The 23711-nt window shown below is 38.7% G+C and overlaps 1 protein-coding gene across 4 annotated transcripts; it reads left to right on the top strand.

Moving 5' to 3' along the window:
- Positions 1–51: 51 nt before the first annotated feature.
- Positions 52–23194, top strand: LOC139312988 (protein KASH5-like). 4 transcript variants are annotated; one of them, XM_070938244.1, is made up of 13 exons: positions 52–1375; positions 2516–2639; positions 2813–2863; positions 8041–8175; positions 9259–9376; positions 11258–11308; positions 12726–12803; positions 17481–17537; positions 18822–18881; positions 20075–20139; positions 20730–20811; positions 22110–22168; positions 22936–23194. In XM_070938244.1, the coding sequence occupies exons 2-13, from the start codon at positions 2590–2592 to the stop codon at positions 23132–23134; spliced, it is 1005 nt and encodes a 334-aa protein (XP_070794345.1). In that variant the 5' UTR covers positions 52–1375; positions 2516–2589; the 3' UTR covers positions 23135–23194. The 4 variants fall into 4 exon arrangements, with proteins under 4 accessions (XP_070794345.1, XP_070794346.1, XP_070794347.1 ...); XM_070938245.1 differs by lacking the exon at positions 2813–2863; XM_070938246.1 differs by lacking the exon at positions 17481–17537.
- The last annotated feature ends 517 nt before the right edge of the window (positions 23195–23711 follow it).

Below are 23711 nucleotides of genomic sequence, written 5' to 3'. Positions count from 1 at the left end.
ATGAGGACCTGGATTGTTGGGGGCAATATGTTGACTCTGTAAACCGCTTAAAGAGGGCTGTAAAGCACTTTCTAAGTGCTATTGCCTGTTGTGTTTCATGAATCCAGCCAATGTATAGTTGCTCATCCTGTTCAGCTGATATGGTGTGAAAAGCAAGACACATTTGGGAAATTGCTATGCAAAAGATCTCAGCTTAGATGTAGCTCCAAGATGACTGATCATCATTTGTAAACTTGGCATTTTGAGAAGGAACAAAACTTACTAGCTGTTCTGAGCTGCCACAGGTCTACAGCAACAAAGTCTTATTCTTTGCATCAAAAGAAAAGCTGCAGCCTTTTTTATTTTTTATTTTTTTTAAGAAGGAACAGGTTTTCCTATGAATTTGAAGAAGCTGCAGCTGAGCCAATACTTCAGAGTCACTGGTTTCCTCAACAACAATAATCATGGAAATATTACTTTTGGACACCTCCAAATACTGGCTCATCTTGCCTCTCTTACCCTCCGCAGTAGTTATGAGCATTAATAGTCTCACTCTTGGGAGGACCCCTGGTCAGTGAGATAGGAGCGCAGACATTTGAGCAAGCACTCTGCCACTTCTTTTCACTCTGGGTTTGTTTTTGCAATGCAGGATACCATAAGGGGGCTCAACTAATCTATATCTTCCCTCCTAAAGAGAGATCTGATGGTGTCAACACATATGGGACCTGGGTTTTGAGGTGGGGTAAGGAAAAATTCCTGGAGTCCCTTGGCATGTCATTGGGGTTCACTTCAATATGAAATTGCTTATCCCATAGTTCAGGAAGAAATGCCACAAAGTAGTTGTTGCTACAGTTCCAGAATTCCCTCCAAGATAATAGGTGAAAAAGCCTAATAGATTTTGCCTGCCTTAGAGTGCTGGGCTAAAAGGGGAATGTTAACTGAAGCACTAAAAATGATTTAATTACAAATTAAGAAGAGTTGGAAGGGACCTTGTAGGTCATGTAGCCCAACCCCTCCCTCCCCTGCCCAAGCAGGAGACCCTACACCATTTCTGACAGATGGCAGTCCAATCTCTTCTTGAAAGTCTCAAGTGATGAAGCTCCCACAACTTCCGAAGGCAACTTCTGTTCCATTGGTTGATTGTTCTCACTGTCAGAAAATTTCTTATTTCTAGGTTGAATCTTTCCTTGTTCAGTTTCCATCCATTATTTGTTGTCTGGCCTACAGGTACTTTGGAAAATAGCTTGGCCCCCTCGTCTCTGTGGCAGCCCATCAAATATTGGAAGACTGCTATCCTGTCTCCCTGGTCCTTCTCTTTATTAGACTAGGCATGCCCAGTTCCTGTAACCATTCTTCATATGTTTTAGTCTCCAGTCCCCTAATCATCTTGGCAGTGGTGGGTTTCAAGTTTTTTTACTACTGGTTCTGTGGGCGTGGCTTGGTGGGCGTGGCATGGCATGGCTTGGTGGCATGGCTTGGTGGGCATGGCAGGGGAAGGATACTATAAAATCTCCATTCCCACCCCACTCCAGGGGAAGGATACTGTAAAATCTCCATTCCCTCCCCAATCCAGGGGAAAGTTACTGCAAAATCCCCATTTCCTCCCGATCAGCTGGGACTTGGGAGGCAGAGAATAGATGTGGGTGGGGCCAGTCAGAATTTTTACTACCAGTTCTCCGAACTACTCAAAATTTCTGCTACCGGTTCTCCAGAACTGGTCAGAACCTGCTGAAACCCACCTCTGCATCCTGGTTGCTCTTCTCTGCATTTTTTCTATAGTCTCAACAACTTTTTAATAGTGTGGTGACCAAAATTGGATGCAATACTCTAGGCGTGGTCTTACTATAGAGTAGTATTAGTGCCTCACTTGATCTTGATTGTATCCCTCTGTTAATGCAATTTAGGATTGCACTGGCTTTTTTGGCTGCTGCTGCACACTGCTGGCTCATATTTAGCTGGTTGTCCACTAAGACGCCAAGATCCCTCTCAGTTATTGCTATTAAGCCTGGTTTCACCCAGTCTATATGTGTACTTAAGCATTTAAAACTGTTTCACTCATGGTCTGCTGGATGTGAGATGGAGGCAATGTCCCCTGGGGCCAATGAAAAACCTATTGCCAGGATGGATTGGCTCTGGGATTAGGGCATGCCTTATGTTTGAGATGCATTGGAGGGTAGAATGGTAATGCTTGGCAGTTGGTTGCCAAGCAACATATTCCTATGTGATGGCAACTGGCCTAGGTAGAAGGTATATTTGATTGGCTGATTTGGTCACTAACGGATGTCCTGATGAATCTGACCCTGAGTGGCAGGTACCAGGTAAAGGCCTCAGTTTCACAACGCACAGACAAACATGCAAGTTGACCATACGAAAATATGACATATATCTGGCCAATTCTTCCAGACTGCATTTGTTATTTTTGTAACATGTTTGTATATGCATTGGATCACATGCACAGAAATTTTGGGGTGTCCTCTAATGTAGTGTGTCTTCAATATTTCTAAATGCTTGAATAGCTTGATCTTTTCTTTTTCAGGGTCTCCAATCCATGCTTGCAAATGTATTGATTTTCTCTAAGAAAGAAATTGCCCAACTAAGGCATTGTGGAACATGAATATGGCGCTGAGTCGAAGCAGCAAACTCAAGCAAAGAAGTCCTGGGTGTGTTTTAACAACTTTTCTTTGCAGCCTGATTGTGAGCAAGAGCTAGTTGTAAATATGGGATTTGGTCAGGCCATGGGAAATATGTTACGGAAAACAGATATCTTTAGCATACTGAATAGAGAGCAGTGCGGATCAAACTAGATATTTACACTTGTCTCTTCCCTGTACAGGAATAGCAATACCATTACCAACAATGGAACCATTTGGGGCTTTTCATACAGGTAGAAGAAACAAATTCAGCTTTCAGGAAGTACAGTGGATATAAAAAGAACATATTTTTATTAAAATGCAAGGTTTTTGAGATGTAAAAATCAAACCAAGATAAATAACTTCAGAATTTTTCCTCTTTTAACATACTGTAAGCTGTACAATGGAACCATCTGGGGCTTTTCATAGAGGTAGAAGAATCTAGACCCAGTTTTGTATAATGGTTACCATTTTAGACTGAGATTGGAGAGATCCAGGTTCAGGCTCAGAGTCCCGTTCAACCGTGGAGTTGGGTGACCAAATGAGCCAACAGTACCTTTCTGAGGACAAAATGGGAGATGTTTGATGTATATTGCCTACAGCTCTTGGACAAATTACAATAAAACAATCTCTTCATTTCCATATATACTCCCTGTTTAGCCAAAGAAGCTTTTATCCCACTACACATCATATTAGAAATATGGGGAGGAACACTTGATTCACATTATTCCCTTTTGATTTCAATTACCCCACCCTCTCTTATCTTCTCTTTATATAAAGAATAGCAATAGCATTTAGACTTAGATATCACCCCATAGTGCTTTACTACACTTTCTAAGCCGTTTACAGAGTCAGCATATTGCCCCCAACAATCTGGGTCCTCATTTTACTGACCTCAGAAGGATGGAAGGCTGAGTCAACCTTGAGCCAGTCAGGATCGAACTCCTGACTGGGGGTAGAGTTAGCCTGCAATACTGCATTCTAATCTCTGCACCACCAGGGCTCTTAAAGAAAATATTAAATATGCATGGGCAAAATATGTTGGCTTCATCTTCACACAACAAATTTTTAAAAACCCTCTGTAATTGAGTGAATATGGTCAGTTTTAATTATAACCAGCTGTTTCCCTGAATGAGCAGACAGTATGTATTTAACAAGTTACAGACAGATGCTTTAGATGTTTATCTAAATGCTTAGATAAACACAGAACCTTGAATTTTTAGCCAACAGAAAAGATTGGCAATAAGTTTAAATCAGAACGAGAAGGAACATTCTCATAGTATATAAGAAAGGAAGGAACAAATTCAGCTTTTAGGAAATACAGTGGATATAAAAAGAACATACCTCTATTAAAATCGAAAGTTTTTGAGATGTAAAAATCAAACTAAGATAAATCACTTCAGAATTTTTCCTCTTTTAACATATACTGTAAACTCTACAAGGGGGAAAATGAAAACAATCTTACAATAACATTGCATAAGAATGCACATCCTCTTATAAATAAATTGAATTAATCACATTCAAACTGATATTAAATAGTAATGCACACCTGCCATCAATTAAAATGACTGATCAAGACCTATAAAGTTCAGCTGTTGTAGTAAGATTTTTCTGATAGTTACTCAGTTGCCTCTTACAGCAAAAGCCATGGTCTGCTAAGAGCTTTCAAAGCATCAAAGGGATCTCATTGCTGGAAGGCAACAGTCAGGAGAAAGGTACACAAAATTTCCAGGGCATTTAGGGGGGGAAATGAAAATAAAAAACTTACAATAATGCAAACTTAAACTAGTACTTTGTGGAAGCACCTTTTGATTTTATGACAACATCCAGACTTTTGGAGTAGGAGCCTATCGGCATGGCACATCTTGCCTTGGGAATCTTTGCCCCTCTTCTTTGCAAAGGTGCTCTAAATCTGTCAGTTTGTGAGGGCATCTCCTGTGCACAGCCCTCTTCAGGTGACCCCGTGACCTGGGGTTTTCAATTGGATTGAGGTCTGGGCTTTAGCTGGGCCATTCCAAAACTTTGATCTTCTTCTGGTGAAGCTATTCTGTTGTTGCTTTGGAGGCATGCTTTGGGTCATAGTCATCTTGAAAGGAGAAATTCCTCATTTTCAGCATTTTCGCAGAGGCCTGAAAGTTTTGTGCAAAATTGGCTGATATTTGGAACTCTTTATTTCCCTCTATCTTGACTAAAGCCCCAAGTTCCAATTTCAGAAAAGCAGCCCCAAAGCATAATAATGCCACCATGCTTCCCTGTGAGTATGGAGTACTTTTGGTGATGCATTCTGTTGCACCAAACATAGTTTTTGGTATTATGGCCAAAAAGTTCAACCTTGGTCTCATCAGACCATAACGCATTTTCCCACAGTCTTTTGTTAGACTTGATGTAGGTTTTGGAAAATGTAGCCAGGCTTGGATGTTTTTCTTTGTAAGAAAAGGCTTCCATCTTGTCACCCTACCCCATAGCCCAGACATATGAAGAATATAGGAGATTGTTGTCCTGTATACAGTGGTGGGATTCTGCTGGTTCTAGGGGGTTTGGCCAAACCCTTTGTTAAATTGCTGGCTCGCCCGGCCCCTTGCCCCGCCCCTCCGCACCACTATTTATTGCCAATAAATAGTGGTGGGCGAGGGGCGGGCGAACCAGCAATTTAACAAAGGGTTCAGTGTTTTTTTGTAATTTTATTGGCCCGCGGAGCTTCAGCATAGGCTTATTAGCCCTTGCTTAGATCGGCCTCCCGACTCTCAGCTGATTTGCTCTCAGCTGTTTTGCTCAGGGCTCTGCTGCTTGCTTGCAAAGAGTGCTGGAGCAGATTTTTTTCCCCCTAGCTATGCTGAAAAATGAAACAGAAAGTAAAGCAGGCTGTTGGCTTTGCTGTTGTTGCAACGTTGGAAAATTAGGCAGATTTCTTTTCTTTTTCCTCACCAAAAAAGGTAGGTGCAAACAATGGGAAATTTAGGGGAAAAGAGGAGAGTTCAAGATTTTAAAACACAAAAGAAAAAAAGCTCTATTTAACTAGGGCAGCGGTTCTCAACCTGGGGGTCGCGACCCCTTTGGGGGTCGAACGGCCATTTCACAGGGGTCGCCAAAGCCCTCTCTCACCCCCCCCATGCCTTCACTCACCCTCACCCTCTGCCGGATCGCCGTTCGCTGTTCGCTTACCCCGCCCACTCCCAATCTATTGCTGCCTCCTGAGTCCCAGCTGATGGCTAGAGGGAAAAAAACTTTAAATTCTTGCCGCGGGGCTTCAAAGGGCCGCCCTACAGCTGATCAGTGTTAAAAGAAAACAAATGAGTAGACCGGTGCCTGCAAAAATAGAAAAAACAGCCCCCTTCAGCTTCAGCATTGGTTAATTATCACAAGTTGATTAGATCAGCCTCCCGACTCTCAGCTGATTTGCTCTCAGCTGTTTTGCGCAGGGGTCTGTTCTCTGTTGCTAGCTGCAAAGAGAGCTGGAGCAGATATTTTTTCCCCTAGCTATGCTGAAAAAGCGAAAGCGAAAATAAAGCAGGGTCTTTGCTGCAACGTGACAAAATGAGGCAGAGAGAGATTTCTTTTTCCTCACCAAAAAAGGTAGGTGCAAAACTGCAAACAATGGGAAATTTAGGGCAAAAGAGGAGGTTCAAGATTTTAAAACACAAAAGAAAAAAAGCTCTATTTAACTAGGGAATTGTAATAATTGAAATACTATTAATTGTATATTGTGTTGAAAGCAGAAATGGTTAAGTTGTGGTTTGGAGGAATATATGGGGGAAATTATTTGGTTTATTATTATTGGTAAATATAATTAATTAATTTGTAAGAAATTGGATTGCATGGAAATAATTGGAATATTCATGTTCATATTGATTAATATACAAAAAAGATAGTTATATAACTAATTGATTTATATTAAAATGTTGAATTTGTATTAAACAACTGTATTACATAATTACATAATTAACCAATATGAGGATGGATATAAAAATAGATGACAATGGGAAGGGGTATAATATAGAATAGAAGGGAAAAATTGAATTTGATTAAGATAAGAGATAAGGATGAAGGGTAATATTGGTTTTTTTAAAAAATAGATGAGGGATAAATATGGCAAAAAGGAAATAGAGAAACTGTAAATTTAATTGAAATGACTAACACTGTTTAAATTTGTGAACCGGCCAAATACTCTGTTCAAAGAAAATACATTGTATGTTTGTATATGTGTTTCTAATTATTGTTATTTATTCATATTTGTTCTCTTTTATTCTTTAAAATTTAACAATTCATTCTTTATCTTAATATCTTTATATTTGTTTGGGGTTGGCTTTCTTTCCTTTCATCTTTTTTATTGTACAGCAATCTTTCTCCTCAAACCTACCACCTCTCTCTTTTCTTTCCTTCTTACTTTCTCCTCCCCCCCTTCTTCTCCTCCCTACTTCCTCTTCCTTTCTCCTTCTCCTCCTCTCTTCCTCCCTCTCTTACCCTCCCTCCTACTCTAATTTCCCTTCCCTTCCTTCATCCCTCTCTATTGCTGTATCCTTTTATGCATATGGACTACTCAGAGGGCTGAAAAAGTTATTTTTGACTGGTCCTCACACTTTTGACCAGTCCTCGAACTTACGACTGTCCTCACATTTTACGTTTTTGCCCTATCTTGTCACCATGATGAAGAGAAGCAGTTGTGAAATGAGTGACACGGTTGTTAAGAATGCCGCAACGGGCATAAATGTGAGGATGGTCATAAGTGCGAGGACCGGTCAAAAGTGCGAGGACCAGTCAGAAATCACTGTTTTCAGCCCTCTGGGTAGTCCTTTTGTGCATATGGACTACTCAGAGGGCTGAAAAGGTTATTTTTGACTGGTCCTCACACTTTTGACCAGTCCTCGAACTTACGACTGTCCTCACATTTTACGTTTTTGCCCTATCTTGTCACCATGATGAAGAGAAGCAGTTGTGAAATGAGTGACACGGTTGTTAAGAATGCCGCAACGGGCATAAATGTGAGGATGGTTATAAGTGCGAGGACCGGTCAAAAGTGCAAGGACCAGTCAGAAATGACTTTTTTCAGCCCTCTGTAGTCCCTATGCAGATAGCCATGCCTACCGGTCACATGACCAGCTAGCCACGCCCACCCGGTCACATGACCACCAAGCCACACCCCCAACTAAGCCATGCCCACAGAACCAGTTGTTAAAAAAATTGAATCCCACCACTGCCTGTATAGTACATAGCCAGTACTTGCCAAACATTCCTACAGCTCCTTTAATATTGCTGGAGGACTCTTAGCAGCAATTCTTATTTTCTTGTTGTATTTTCATCAATTTTGGAGGAACATCTAGTTCTTGTTTTTCACATTTATCAGTTGGAAAGGAAGTATCATTTCTGCAACCTCTTAGATTTACCAGAATGTCCCACATTCACCCCTCATCAACTTTCTCCCCTACAAACTCAGGAACTTTGAAGATGAGAATGCTTGGCTACAGGAATGGATCCATGAAGAACTTGCCCATGGTGAAGTCTGGCAGAAGGAATATGAGGCACTGTTAAGACATCAGACCCAGCTCTGTACCTTGCTACAGACCAAGAGGTGAGAGGCTGTCATGGGGTTTCTCCCCAATTTTTTCTGGCAATTGCTGATCCCTCAAAAAGCTGGAGAGAAAATGGGCACCCTTGAAAATTATTTATTCATAATTCAGCCTGCCATTTTTCTATTTAGTCAACAATCAGGAATCCTTTGTTAAATGTAGAGAAAAGTAAGGTTTTACATTTAGGCAAGAAAAATAGATTAGGTGAAATGTGGCTCAATGCCAGTAACTCCGAGAGGGATCTTGGAGTCCAGGTGGACAATCACTTAAAAATGAGCCAACAGTGTGCAGCAGCAGTCAAAAAAGCCAATGCAATCCTAGGTTGTATTAACGGGGGGATAGGATCAAGATCACATGAAGTATTAGTTCCGCTTTATAAAGCCTTAGTAAGACCACACTTAGAACACTGCATCCAGTTTTGTTCACCATATTATAAAAAAGATATAAAGACTCTGGAAAGAATATAGAAAAGAGGAACAAAGATGATTAGGGGGCTGGAGGCTAAAACATATAAAGAACGGTTGCAGGAATTGGATATGTCTAGTCTTGTGAAAGGAAGAACTAGGACATGATAGCAGCGTTCCAATATTCGAGGGGCTGCAACATAAAAAGAGAGGGTCAATCCATTTTCCAAAGCACCAGAAGGCAAGACAAGAAACAATGGATGGAAATTAATCAAGGAGAGAAACAATCTAGAACTAAGGAGAAATTTCCTAACAGAACAATTAACCAAGCTTGCCTAGTTGTGGGTGCTCCATCAATGGAAGCTTTCAAAGAGAGACTGGACAGCCACTTACATATCTGGAATAGAATAGGTCTCCAGTTTGAGCAACAGTTAGACTAGAAGATCTGTTATGGCTAAATTGAAAGCAGTTTTTGTAGAGGTTTTTCTTTATTTTCTAACCGAAAAATACTGCAAGGATTTGCAAAGGTTAGCTGTTAGGCTCAGCTCAATGTATTGACAACTGTAAATGGAAGGGACACAAATTTGAAGCAAGGTCAGGATTCTTCTGAGTAAGGTGCGTCTGGGATTAAATTTTTGGCATAGGAGATGGTGAGGATACCTTCCCTTTTGTCCTTTGCAGTCTTAAGCCCCTGGAGAAGAAAACTCGAGCATTGCAAGAGGAGCTGGAAGAAATCCAGGGAGTTCTGCAGGAATATCAGAACCGAAGCCGTCAACGCCAGCTGCATATCCACAAGCAAGTGAGCCCCTCAGGGGACTAATTTAAGAGCTCTGCATTCTCTCCTCATTGTCCTCAGCTTCCCCTCCTTCCTCCTTTATCCTATTGTATTTACCCCTCAGGGTGGAGATAAGAGAATTGGTTATATGACATGGTTTTCTAGAAACCTTGGCCAATTTGTATTCTGGGAGGAAGAAGTTGGGCTCTTTAAACTGACAGGAACCAATAAAGGGTGTGGTTTTTTTGGTAATTTTTGTAATTGCTATTTCAATGTTCTGTTTTTAGTCTTCATTTCTGATGGCCAATGATACACCTTCTCCTTCCCATTTAGGCATTCAACAACTTTTAAAAATACCCTTGAGTGAATTGATCACATCTAGAAAAGTATTCATGCCAGTATGTGGTTACTCATGATTCTATCTGATATGTAACATTTTTAATAAATAAAAACAGTGTCTTTAAAGACAGGCATTCTGGTGCTCTCTAAATGTTTTGGACAAGAGTTTTGATACTTCTTTCTCATTCGTCATGCCATCTTCCTGATGAGAATCCCAAACCTGCCTTTTGTATATGATTGCTATGGCAAATGCAATAGAAATTGGATTCTTTAAAAAACTCTACTCTTTTTGAGAATTTCAGACTAAGGCCATTCAGATAAAGAAAATAGTGCTAAGTTTAATAAAAGTTTGAATTCATTAATTTCATTTATTTTTTTTATTTTAGAAAATTTATATTGCCACCTATTCACGCATGGTGACTCAAGGAGGCTTACACGAACATAAAAACATCAAATATAAAAATTAAAACTAATAAAAGAAAATAATAAAATAATAGCCCCCCACCCTGGCAACAACACATCACACAAGCCATTTAATGGGCTCCATCCAGTGGTGAAATGCTCCCGGTTCGGACCGGATCACCCAATCTGGTAGTGATGGCAGCGGGTGGTTCGGAGAACCAGAAGCAAAAATCCCTGCCCTCCCCCCCACCCCATGCCCAGCTAAGCCGTGCGATTATCAGAGGGTTTTGTTTTTTTTACTTTTAAAAGCATTTTTTCTACAACGTCTTCGGCCAAAAAGGTTGTACAAAAAATGCTTTTAAAAGGCTCTGATGATCCCAGCTAAGTTGCCTGATCATCAGAGGCTTTTAAAAGCATTTTTTAAACAACCTCTTTGGCCGAAGTTGTAGAAAAAATGCTTTTAAAAGATAAAAAAAAGCCTCTAATGATCCCAGCTGAGCAGCGTGATGGTCAGAGGCTTTTTTTTTTTACTTTTAAAAACAATGCTTTTAAAAGAAAAAAAAAGATTGCACGCCACAGCTGATCACCCCCCCCCCCCACACACACACACTGTTCTACTTACTGAATGCCTCCTTTTGGCGTGCACTGCATTCGTGCACCTCGCATTTGGTGCATGGTATGCACTGTGCATGCACAGCCAGCGAATTGGTAGTAAACTGGTTCAGATTTCACCACTAGCTCCATCCCACTCTTCCCCAGGCCCACTGGCAGAACCAGGTCTTCAGCGCCTTCCTAAAGCATGTTAGAGTCAGGGATAGTCTAATCTCTGGGGGAATGATGTTGCAGAGAGAGGGGAGCCACCACAGAGAAGGCCCTTCTTCTGGGTCCCTAGGAGGATGGAACCCACAACATTCCTTGCCTCCCCACTCTAGTGGCAATCTTAGCTGCAGTCCCCATGTCTACAGGATAGGAATAACAATAATAATAATGCTGATTTACTGTACATAAATTGCATAAAGCATGCTGAATATTCTAAAGTGCGACAGAGTATGATTTTTAAGTGTTAATAGTGCTGATAATAAAAAAAATACAAAACTAAAATTGTTCAACAAAAAAAATCTGAGCAGAGGGATTAGATTGTTTCATTTCTTTGCTAAATTGCAGGAAAAGGAAAATCAGAAAATGGCTGAGATAGTTAAAGAACTGGAAAAAAAGGTGAGTACTTAAGAAAGGGCAGAGTTCAAAAAAATTGCTGCCCTTATTCTAGACTTCATTTGACTATAAAATAATTACTTTGGCTTACGGTTATCACTTTATGCTCCAAGTACAATAAATCATAAACTTGAAAAATAACAGCGGCATACCAGATGAAATAGATTGACATTACAAATATGCCAAATTTCATTAACCAACATTTGAATATGCAGCATTTAATTTGCAACCTGAAATAGAAATTGGGCATTGTACCTGCCATTTGACTCTTGGTGATTCTATGGGATAAACCCATGTAGTTTTCTTAGCAATTTCATGGAAGTGGTTTCTTATTGCCTCCTAAAAAAAAAAAAATCTCAGCTCCGAGATTTCCTGTTAGTCTCCCATCCAATTATTAACTAGATATGCATTTGAAGATCTGCTAATTTTGGTTAGTTGCTGCCACTTAGCAGTGATAGCAGCGATAATCATGCGGAAACCTGGAAAAATAAATGAAGAGCTCTTTTGATGGGAAGTGGGGAAGGGTAAAACCTTAGAAACAAACCTTAGCAAAACACCAAATGCTAAATAAGAAACCAATTATAGCCTGGTAAGAATGGTGAGAATAAGTCAGCAATGCAATCCTGAATTTGAGATAATGCTTACTTGGGGTGGCAATTTTCAGCATGTAGGAAGACTCATTATGTCAATAAAAAGACACCAACTCCATGTTAAATATGTATCAGAACTGTACTTAGATGGCTAAACATCTTTGGATATACTGTATGTTGCTTATCTAGCATTATTTCACAGTTGTGATTACATAATTAATGGTGATAGCACATATAGGAATTGTATGACACTATAAATCTAATCTGGCTTCAAATATAGTTCAAATGAATCCAAAAATTCAGATCAGAAAAGCTAATGCATTAGTCTGAATAAATGATTAGCCACAGGGGCTCGATTTATAAAGATAAGGTTAAATTTCTTGCCTTATATAGGATTCAGGATCTTTGCTGATTTCAGAAATCTGGAAAATCTCTTTCCACCCACTGCTGTTCTTATTCTTCCAAATCATATTAAGTTGGACAAAGGTTGGCCACCTCTGGTTCATAGGGATCCTTTTCTGAAACAAATGGGGGAACAAGCATATGAACATAGCAGGAATTGTCTTTGATACAAGATACTTCATTTGCTAATTCTTCAGAAAGTGAAAGTTCAGCAGATGCAAAAAACATGTTAGTCTAGGAGAATCTGTTCTTGGCTCATCTCTGAGAGGGCAGGCTGATGTGGAAATGTATGCAAGATCAAACAAGAAACTAGTATCCTGCTTCCTACAATAGTAACTATCTATCTGTGAGCCCACATAATGGCACTGCCTTCTTCTCAGCTATGAAAACTTTGGATTCTTTTTTGCAATAATTACATACATACATAGGTCTTCAAGCAACAGCTGGATGAGCAGTCCAACAAAGATGTTCTGAAGGAACTCAGATCAGAAGGCAATGAACTGAAGGTAACTTTCACATGCTTTATATATTTGTCATAAGGACCTACTAGATTAGGAAATCAATACAATTAATGTAAAACTGATCACAGAATTTGGTAGTAGTGTAATAGAAATTCTATTAGTATCTATACCTTTAAAAACACACATAAACCCTACGAAGAAGTAAGAAAATAGATACTATACCTTTACAGGGAGGATACATAAGATGTGGGTGTGGCTTACTGATGAAAGCAAAGGAGCTGGAAATAGATCTATATAAGTCTCCTACCTGGCAGAAAAACTTGCTGGCTGCCAGAAAAGAAAAAAGCCCAGAATCTAGTGGATGTGATTCTAGTATTCTGAATCCTCTCTTCTTTTAATTCTAAAGTTAATTTGTTCATTTCGGCACATTTGAATATTTTTTGAATAATTAATCCCTCTGGTGGTACATTATTTCCTTTCCAATATTGCGCATAAGCTATTCTCACTGCTGTAAGTATATGTAAAATCAAATATCTTATTTTTTTTATGGTATTTAGTTTTTAGTACACCCAGGAAAAAGTTTCTGGGATTAATTTGATTTTACTGTTAATTAATTCTTGTAACCAATGTTGTATTTTCCTCCAATACCTCTTCGTTTCGGGACATAGCCACAACATATGAAAGAAGGTACCTTGGTGATGATTACACTTCCAACACTTAGGGCTTAAATTCGGATATATTTTCGCCAATCTTGCAGGTGCTAAATGCCACCGATATAGCATTTTATATTGATTTTCCTTGTATGCTGCCGATTTTATTAATTTATAGTTTTTATTCCAAATAAATTCCCATTCATCTAAATTTATATTGTGCCCTATATTTTTGGCCCATGCGATCGTTGGTTCTTTTACCACTTCCTCCGCTCTATCAAATTCTAATAAGTAATTATATAGTCTAGATATTAATTTTCTTTCCGGGCCCATCAATAATTTATCTAATTGATTTAATTCTAACTCAATACCAAATTCTTCCATATCATTCTTGTATCTGGACTGTATTTGTAAATATGGCCACCAATTGATAGATATTCCCTGCTCTTTTAAAACCTGATTACTTTTGAGTTTTCCATGCTTGTCTAATTTTTTTTTAATCTAATCATTTTACTAATCTCTACTGTATTGGGATGGATCATGGCTTCCATGGTTGATAACCAGCTTGGGATTTTCAAATACTGCTTCCTCCTTACTTCTTCCCATACTCGTATTAGTGCTTCTTTAATCTTATCTCTAAAAACATATGTTTGTGTCTTATTCTTTTTGTCCCACATAAAAGCATGCCACCCTCTTTGTAGGTCATGTCCTTCCAAGGTTAAGATTCTTTTATCCCTTAAAATCTCTTATCCAGAATAGAGTGGCAGCCATTTCCCATGCCGGAAGACCGAAACCACCCCTACATCTACTATCCTGTAACGATCGTAATTTTATCCTTGCTTTTTTCCCCGCCCAGACAAATTTAGTGGTAATTTTATTAAGTTCTGTAAAAAAAAAAAAATCTAATGGAATCGGTATCGTTTGAAATAAATATTTAGACAGGATGTTCATCTTAATAGATGCTATCCTGCCTAAAAGTGATATTTGTAATCTCCCCCATTTTTCCAGATCCCTTTTTATTTTTTGGACCAAGGCCACATAATTATCTTCTTTTAGAGATGAGCATCTCGCTAATAGCCAAATCCCTAGGTATTTAATTTTTTTAACAATTTGTAAATCTAATTCCTTTTCTAATTCTTTTTTCTGAGTTATTGTTAAATTTTTGACCAGCAGTTTAGTTTTCCCCTTATTGATTTTAAATCCAGCTACTTCCCCATACATTCCTATTTCTTGCAATAAAATTGGGCCAGATTCCAGAGGTTCTTCAATAATAAATGCCACATCATCTGCAAAGGCCTGTGCCTTACATTTCTCTCTTCTAATCTTTGATCCTTTTATCTCACAATTCGTTCTAATTCTATTTAATAGGGTTTCTAATGTTAAAATAAATAATAATGGTGACAGCGGACACCCTTGTTGTACCCCTTTTGTTATCTGAATTTGTAGTATCTCCATTCACTATTACCTTTGACCCTTGTGATTTATATATTGCCTCTATCATGTTCTCAAATTTAATTCCAAATTTCATTAATTTAATTTGACTAGTCATAAATTACCAATTCAGATTATCGAAGGCTTTTTGGGCATCCAGAAAAACAAGAGCCACTTGTTTTTCTGGATGGGCTTCATAGTATTCCAGGGTGTCTACGATTATTCTAGTATTGCTTCTTGTTTGTCTGCCCAGGAAGAAACCATTTTGATCTGAATGTATAGTTGCGTTTAATTTTTTTTTCAGCCTTTCTGCAATTATGTTCATAAATATTTTGTAATCAACATTTAAAAGGGATATCGGTCTGTAGTTTTTAATCTGACTTTTATCTGTACCTTCTTTCGGGAGTAGTGTAATATATGCTTCCCTCCACGATTCTGGTATCTTCACCTCAAATAATGCTTCATTACAGATCTCCAATAAAGTTGGTTCTATAATTTCACCTAATTTTTTATAAATTTCTCCTGGGAGACCATCCGGACCTGGTGTTTTATTATTTTTGAGTCTTGAGATTGCCGCTCTTAATTCTTCTACTGTTATTTCTTTATTCAACAGTTCTCTTTCATCCTCCCCTAACGGTATAATCTCTTTTTCCCTTAAGTAATTATTGATCTTCTCCATTGATATATCTTCTTTATTATAAAGATCTGTGTAGTAATCTTGTGCTATTTTCTTTTTCTCTTCCTTGTTATTCTGAATGTTCCTCATCACATCTTCCAATTGTTGAATAATCTGGGCTTCTCTTTCTTTTTTCAATTTGTAGGCCAACCACCTTCCAGTCTTATTGGCATGTTCAAAATGGAATTGTTTAGAGTGTTTTAGGTTTTTTGTGATTTCATCTTGCTCTGATAAATTTAACTTATGTCTCAGTAGGGTCAGCTTCTCTTTGATTGATTCGTCTCCTGTTTTTATTTGGAATCTCTTTTCCAAATTACCAATTTCTTCCAGAAGAGTATTGTGGATTTCCCATTTTCCTTGTTTTTCTTTGCGTTATAGGCTATTGTTATTCCCCTTATATAGGCTTTCATAGTATCCCATAAATTAGTTAAAGAGGTATGCTGTTTTTTATTTTCTTTAAAAAATAATCTTAATTCTTTCATTATCCTTTCTACATACACTTTTTCTTTTAATATTCGTGGATTTAGCACCCATCTTTTTTTGGGGCCTTTCCATGTTACCTCAAGGGGGTTATTATCTGTCCACGGGTTTGGGGGGGAATCTCAATTTTTTCTATTTCTAGTCCTAATTCTTTGTTCATTCATAACATGTCTATTCTGGACCAAGATGCATGGGGATTAGAATAAAAAGTGTATCTATTTTCTTTAGGATGAAAAGTTCTCCATATATCTATTAAATTCAGTTCCTCTGCCATATTAAAAAATGTTTTGGGTAGTGTATTTCTTTTCTTCTTATTGTCTTTACTGCTGGTGTAATCTTTTTTAACTTCTATAGTATTATCCCATTATAATTGCCCATGCTACAAATATTCCTGTGGCCTATCATAATTATCTTTTCGTGTAGTTTTTTATAATAATCCCCCTGGTTTTTGTTAGGCGCATAAATAACTACTAACAAAATTGATAAAAACCCTCTCTTTATTTCCACCATTAATGTTCTTCCTTTAGGATCCACATATATTTGTTTAGCTTTTATTTCTCCTTATGTGTTTATTTATTATGCCACATGCTACAGCTGCTAGATTTATTAAGACGAGGTAAGATTTTCATATGCAGCAGGTTATTAAACTAATAGTACTCTACTGCTGCCCCATTCCCTACAACTAGATGCTGTAGCTGTTGGGCAGTGACCAGCATGGGAAATAAGAAGTCTGCTAATTCCTCTTTTATTCTTTTCCAGGAAGTGGGAAAAATCTGAATGGAGATAGATCTCTGTATGTTTCCTCATGGGGAGAAAAGAATGAGCTTTCTTGAGCATGGAAGAGTCCTCTGAGCAGCAATATTGTGCCCATAGTTGGTTCCCTTCTGTTTCCCAAAGTATAACAATGGAAAATGTCCCTACTAGGAATATATAAAGTTTAAAGACCACCTCTTTCTGATTAAGCTTTGAAGTAAACCTGCAAAGCCCCTGCTTCTATGCACTGGAGAGGCTACCCTGTTTTTCTGCTCTTCAAGAATGTAGTCCCTGGGTATTTCCTTTGGTATGAGTTGTCAATCAAGTGCCAGAGATGTGCATCTCAGTGCTTTGAGAAGTAGGGTGAAGCACTGAAGCAGAATACATTACAGCACATTAAAATGTGTTGTTGAGGTGGAACATTTTTGTTTTGCAAAGTACAGTGTTTAGTAGGGCAATTAGAGCTACTAGGGAAAAAAATATGTCCAAGTTTTCATATGTGAAGAAATTGAATGCATTCTGGCTGTTCTGAGAATATAGTTTCTCACCAGCTTACTCACTTGTGGAAGACAAAAGAGAACTACTGTATTGAAACTAGAGCTCCACAATTGTCCCAGGTTTGGGACAGAAATAATCTTGAATACTCAAGATATAGTTGTGACTGTGTCTTTGCATTTGAAGACTGGAAGTTGCTGCAACTATATTATTATATTTTTTTCTCCACCAACATAGAGGCACTTGTTTGAATGGGAAGCTCAGTGGCAGACAATGTATGACAGGATCAGGCAGGTAAATCAATTATATTTTTGGTTTCAAAGCTCCTGTGTTTTTTATAGCAAACTAAAGTATTCAAGGGTCTCTGAGAAAAGTGAGTCAAGGCAGGGTGATTTTTTTTCAGGTCTCTATAATAGCCAATTTTGTCAAAGTTCACAACCTATATATGTTATTCAGCAGACAGGGTTATTGTTCAGTAGCTATCTCAGCTGCTACTTCCTGAATCCTTCCAGTTATACTTTAATTTGAGAGATACGTCATTGCTTAGAAGCAGCTTCTAAGAGTAAAAGGTCCATTTATTCATAATAAAAGCAGCATTATGGAAATATTGAATATAAGAATTAGAGACAAAGGCTCTGATAGTACATAATTTTAATTTCCCACAAAGCTCAGCCAGATGCTTCTGGGAAGTTCCCAAATATTAATGTAATAGTTTCTTCCACTGCTTTTTCCCAGAAATAGGCACTGGGTGGCCTACTTATACACTATACAGCCATTACAACTAATGATACAACTAGTATCAGCCCAGCCGCCCCAGCTCCTCTGAAGTTGTCTCAAATTCATTCAAAGCAGTCCAAGTTCATAACTATCACTGCCTTATCTTCTGATTTCCTCTCCATCTTCAACATTCAGGCTCACCAGATCATTCTGAATTCTAGAATTATGAAATAAACAATACGTACCTTCCTCCCCTGTGTTCACTGTTCATTATGCACTCTCCTTCAAACCCAAGAAAGACTGGGTGAAGCCTTTCTTCACCTAATATCTGACCAACCTCCTCACTGTATGGAACAAGCTGCCATGATGTGGTTGAGTTCTTTTTTACCAGAAGTGGTTAAGCAGAGGCTGGACAGTCAGTGTCAGTGACATTTCTAGGGGAACCTGCACTGGGCAGAGGGCTGGACTATATAATTTCTAAAGTCCCTTCCAACTCAAAGATTCTACGATTCCCAAAATACCAAAATACCACTTTGATGAAAGAATAATAGAACATAAATACATGTTAATATAATTTCAAAACCTACACTTTTCAGTTATATATTTTAGCAAACTGGTTAGTGGTTAGCTAAATATTTTAGTTTTGTATAATACCGTATATTAACGTTAAAGAAGTATAATACAAGCCTGTTCACAAAGCAATTGCAATTCTCCCTGTAGCTTCTAGAAGAGTAATTATATATTAATACTATGAGTTTTTAGCATGGAAGCACCTCCAAGTTCATGCCCTCAAAGTATGCATGGCTCATTTTTTTTCTACATAGGAATAAAATAAAAGTCTTCTGATTTTTGGCATTTTAGAAACAGCAGCATATTGAGAAACTGAGCACAGTAATCCAAGGGCTGTCTCTGAAGAGCCAGGTATGACTCCCTTTAGGCCCAAACTTTGTTGCCTGCAACAGAAATGTCACATATATGAAGCTAACAGAATCTATGCAGGATCAAAGGGAATCACAAAGTAAAAGTGAACACAAATGAGGCACTGCACTGTCTTCTAATAATAAGACATAGACTTAGAAAATGAACACTGGAGAAGTGTGGTCCAAAAAACCCCCAGCAAAGATAGGCGCTTCTGCTTTGGCTTGATGCAGAAGGTAGAAGGTTGGTGCAGGAAACTGGGAGAGAAGGCAACTGGGTGAACAAAAGCTTGTTGGGGCTTCATAGAGACTATGGCTTGGTGCTGTTAGGGCAGGTGTGGGAGCCATGTGTAGGAAACCAGAGAAGCTGGGGCACACAAGGTAGCGTAAGCGGCCAAAGGTCTGAAAAGGAAACAGCAAAGGCATTGAAATGCTTCTGCTTCAGCTGTGATGGCTGGTGCAAAAGGTGAAAGGTTGGTGCAGCTGGGCAAGCAAATGCTTGCTGGGACAGACTCTGGTGACTGAGGCTTCCCAGGACATGGCTAGCAGCTCCAGTCACACATTTCTGGGGCCACTTGCCACCTCTCAACACAGGGTGCAGGATGGCCAAAATACAGATGGGGGGGATCAACGGTGTTGTGAGTTGGAGCCTGTCCCTTATCTTACTGAGGCTCGGGGGTGGGAGGGACCAAACCTGGAATGGCTTGGAGTGGGTAGTTGCGTAAAAAACTGCAATTCCTGTTTAATGACTGTAATGGGGAGCGCTGGGATTGCCATCATATGTTGATGTGGTCATGTGACATCTTGCTTTATGACCACAGTGATTATGACAGCAATCCTGGTCCGAAGTGAGACCATAAGTTTCGGACTACCTATAGCTGCCACATCAATCTAAGTGCTGAAACAATAGATAAAAGTTGAAGATTATGATGAAAATTGTGTCTGCCAAATTCCTAGAAAAATCCTCTCTTATGCTTGATTTCAGGTTTAGATTATCTTCAATTAGAATTAGATGGCATATAATGAATCCAATATAAAATATCAAGGATTAGAGATCTTCAAATTAATCTCTCTTCCCGTATCCTGCCATCTTAGGGTTTTCAAGAGAGTTGAAGCCTAGCTGAACTAGTGTAAAAACTTAAGATAAAAAAAAAAGAAAGCCTAAAGCAATATTGTTTTCTTTCTAAATCAATGAAGGAGCTGCACCGACACATCACCTTCTTGGAAGACAATGTGGTGGAAGTTCAACAGGAAATAGCACTGTAAGGATGACCTAATCAATCCTCTTAGTTGGCTATGATGATCAATTAATGAGCTGAGCATAAAAGACTTAGACCAAATCTTGGCCAAAAATAGTATGGTCACAATTTCTTGGACTTAGTGCCTCATCTGTAAAACAGGAATAGCAATAATATCCATTTGAGGGTATCTCAACAAATGGGCCTTGGGAATGTAGGCTTGAAATAAACAAAAGCAGAGAGAGATTCCCATAATTTTTTTAGATTTAGCACATGTTCTCATTGAAAACATCCTGTGATGGAATTAGTATTGGAGTTTCCTATATTTGACAGTGGAATTGCATTTATTTGCAAGAAACATTATGTTTTTGTGTGTGTATGCATGCATACATAAGAGAGGAGATATTTTTGGAGACTTCAAACTTTAGTTTAATCAGCATCTTAAAAGACCTAGAAGGCAAGTTCATATTTTCCTATTAGGTAAAGCAAGAATAGGTTACAGAGTTACAAATCACAAAATATTCTCTCCAAAGTTGCATTCTCTCCTGTTCTGCTAAGCTTGTTATGCATAGGGAAAACATAGCCTGCCTTTTTACTACTGTGTTCTATTTTAGTTTGCAGAAAGATGCACTGTCTGGAGAAATGATGACCTTGGCAGGGGGCTTTCTTTGGGAGGAACAAGTGTGTGACCAGATGGTATGAAGTATGTGGTTGTGTGGTTGCAATTGTTCTTAATGCCATCCTCTTTCAAAAACAAAATTCTGGATGAGTTGGCCAGTGCCTTCTCCAACTAGTCCCCTGCTTTGAGATACTTTGGTATTTTCCTCTGACCAGTCAGTATGAAAGGGGCTGTAATGCTGCCATCTTTCTTGTTTTTTAAAAAAATGATGGCACAGGATCATGATTTCAAGAGTGAAGAGCCAATGGGATAAAGCAAGAGTCTGTATCAATGGGAACCCTGACATTCTGACATGCACACTATAGACGGGGGTTGCAATGATTTTAAGTACGTTGGAGCAGAGCTGGAAGTTAATACTTGTCCAAAAGGGCCTAGGACAATTTGCCACAACCAGCTCCCCATGGCCAACTTGCCGCAGGATAACTTACCATGGGACAAGAGTTACATTAACATCAAAGAAATGGTGGAACAGAATAATTAAAGAAAGGATGCAAAAGGAAGGACAAAATGAAGTGTGAATGACAAAAATTAAAATATGTTTAAAAATTATTTTAAATAATTAAATTGAATTGTTGAGTTAACCCATGGTGAGTTAGCCATGGCGAGTTGGCTGCAAGTCGGCCCTGACAAATTGGCCATGGTGAGTTGGCCACTGCGAGTTGTCCCATTCTGCGTCCACAAGACTGGCAATTGCCCTTGATCACACAGCTGTAGAACCAGCCCAGGACACCTGCAAATCCTATCTTTGGAGGGCCTTCATCTTTGCCACTTTTTTTCTGTTTGATTCTTGCTTCTTAAAGGGGAAAGAAACTGTCAAAGGATACTCTTTATTTGCACTCCACTACAGGTAGCCCTCAACTTATGACCACAATTGGGACTGCAAGCAATGCAGTCATTGAGTCACCACGTGACTGGACCCGATTTTATGACAATTTTTGAATTGTGATCATTAAGTGAAATATGCAGTCATTAAGTGAATCCAGCTTCCCCAATTGACTTTGCTTGTCAGAAGGCTGCTGGGAAAGTTGCAAAACATGATCATGACCGCAAGACTGTACAACAAATGTAAATGCAAGCGGTAGCCCAGTGCCCAAATTGCAATCGTTTAATTGTGGGAGTAATGAGACTATTATAATTCTAAGGATGGATTGCCACTTTTTTTATGGCAATCGTAACTTTGATGTGTTGTTAAAAAATGGTTATAAGTTGAGGACTACCTGCATGCTCTGTTCTTTGAAATAAAGCACACAATGTTATTAACAATGTGCTTAGTGGAATTCTTGCATGTCACATTTTGTTTTTCCTATTCTCTCAGAAGAGACTTCCAAGTCTGGAACTATACAGAAGTACTTCCAAAGGCAAATGCTCATCCATGTAAGTGACCAATGGACTATCAGAGATGATTTGTTAACATTTTAACATTTGTACAATATTTTAATTGTCTGACTGTAAGCTGCCTAGAGTTGCCTTGGCAAGTTTGGTGGCATATAAGTCTAAAAAATAAACATGCAAGTACTGTAAAATAGGTAGATGCAAAGCAGAAGAGTTGGAGGTGGGGGAAATGGAAAAAAAGGAAAGGGCATTGGCTGTATTCACATAAACTTTAACCAGATTAGTAGAAAACCAAAAACTGAATTGCATGATGTGTAAAACTTACTTAATCTAAACTGTTTTCTCCCCAATACTGTGTTAGGTGTTTTCTATACTTTAGCTTTAAGCTATTAATCTCCCATGAATAAACCAGATGGAAATAAAGCTAGTTTAAGAAATCCCATTCTGGATTTCAGTTCCTTCGACTGCTTTGGCTATGATTGTGGCCTGTTATTCTGATTGGTGATCCCACCCCCACCCCCCTTTTAAACTTCTCCTGAATTGATTAAAAAAAAAAGACAATACTTTACCATCTTTTCTATCCATTGGCTATAATTTAGAAGAAAGTGATGACTCTTTTCAATTTCACCTGGTGAACAAAAAGAAATGGTGCCTTCTTAGCATTATTCCAATATTAAATCAATGACTTGTTTAAAAAAATGAAGACAAAGTAAATCCACCTTTTCATTGTTCCACCAGGAACCATCAGCTGTATTTGATCCTGTTCTTATGCCATTGTTTACATGTCATTCTTTCCTTTTTTTGTGCAGCTCTTTCCCACGTCCAACTCTCCAGGCTGCTTGGAGGCTGCTGTGGGCCTCAGCCAAAGTCCTGCTTCTGATCCTGCTGTTAGCTCTGCCTCTCCATTTCTTTCATGGCGGGTATTCCAGGCAGCCATGCTTGCAGCTGCACTCAACACCCCTGCTCTACATTCAGTCCAAGCAGTTGTTTCCCCCTTTAGCTTCTTGAAGGCACTAATGCACCCATCATTAATGACCTTTAATAAAACTGAATAACAATCACTACAAACTTCTGTTTACCTGAAATTGAAACCAGATCTGATGTTTATTGTGCAACTTTTCTTTATGATGTGGTTGTTGTTTTTCATTTACAATAGCCAGACTAGAATATCTGGTCTCAATTTGGAACCACAACTTTATTATTATGGTTCGTCGCACAGTCAGCCAGATATTCAGACTGGGTTTGGCATTTTTGTCTACCTATTGAATCCTTTCCAAGGACCTAGGATAGGCAGATGTGGATGTCTGATGGCGTTCCAGATATTGTTGCAGGATGGAAGCTGTTCCGAGTAAAACCGCTTTTGCAATTGACTGATGGCAAATTTGTCAATGCCAATGGTTGTTGTTGTTCTTCTTTGAGATTTAATCTTCAATTTGATTCATAGTCTGGGACTGGTAAAAACGTAACAGTTCCAAGTACTAACCAAGGAGCTAAGAGCTGTTAGTGCAGTGTCTGAGTATATATGCAGTTCTGAGTAGGGTTCTGAGTTGCAAAATCAGAATATTCAGTTCTGATAAATTCAAAA

Source organism: Pituophis catenifer, unplaced genomic scaffold (assembly GCF_029215685.1).
Source record: "Pituophis catenifer annectens isolate HBS135680 unplaced genomic scaffold, rPitCat1.0.hap2 SCAF_2, whole genome shotgun sequence".
Lineage (NCBI taxonomy): Eukaryota > Metazoa > Chordata > Lepidosauria > Squamata > Colubridae > Pituophis > Pituophis catenifer.
This window is presented reverse-complemented; position numbering and strand designations above follow the sequence as displayed.

What these genes read in the sequence shown, in the direction of transcription:
- LOC139312988 (XM_070938244.1), top strand. Translation starts at nt 2,590, where the DNA reads ATGAATATGGCGCTGAGTCGAAGCAGCAAACTCAAGCAAAGAAGTCCT. An exon ending in TTAAAGAACTGGAAAAAAAG is followed by an intron (nt 11,309 to 12,725) that starts GTGAGTACTTAA and finishes ATACATACATAG; the next exon opens with GTCTTCAAGCAACAGCTGGA. An exon ending in AACAAGTGTGTGACCAGATG is followed by an intron (nt 20,812 to 22,109) that starts GTATGAAGTATG and finishes CTATTCTCTCAG; the next exon opens with AAGAGACTTCCAAGTCTGGA.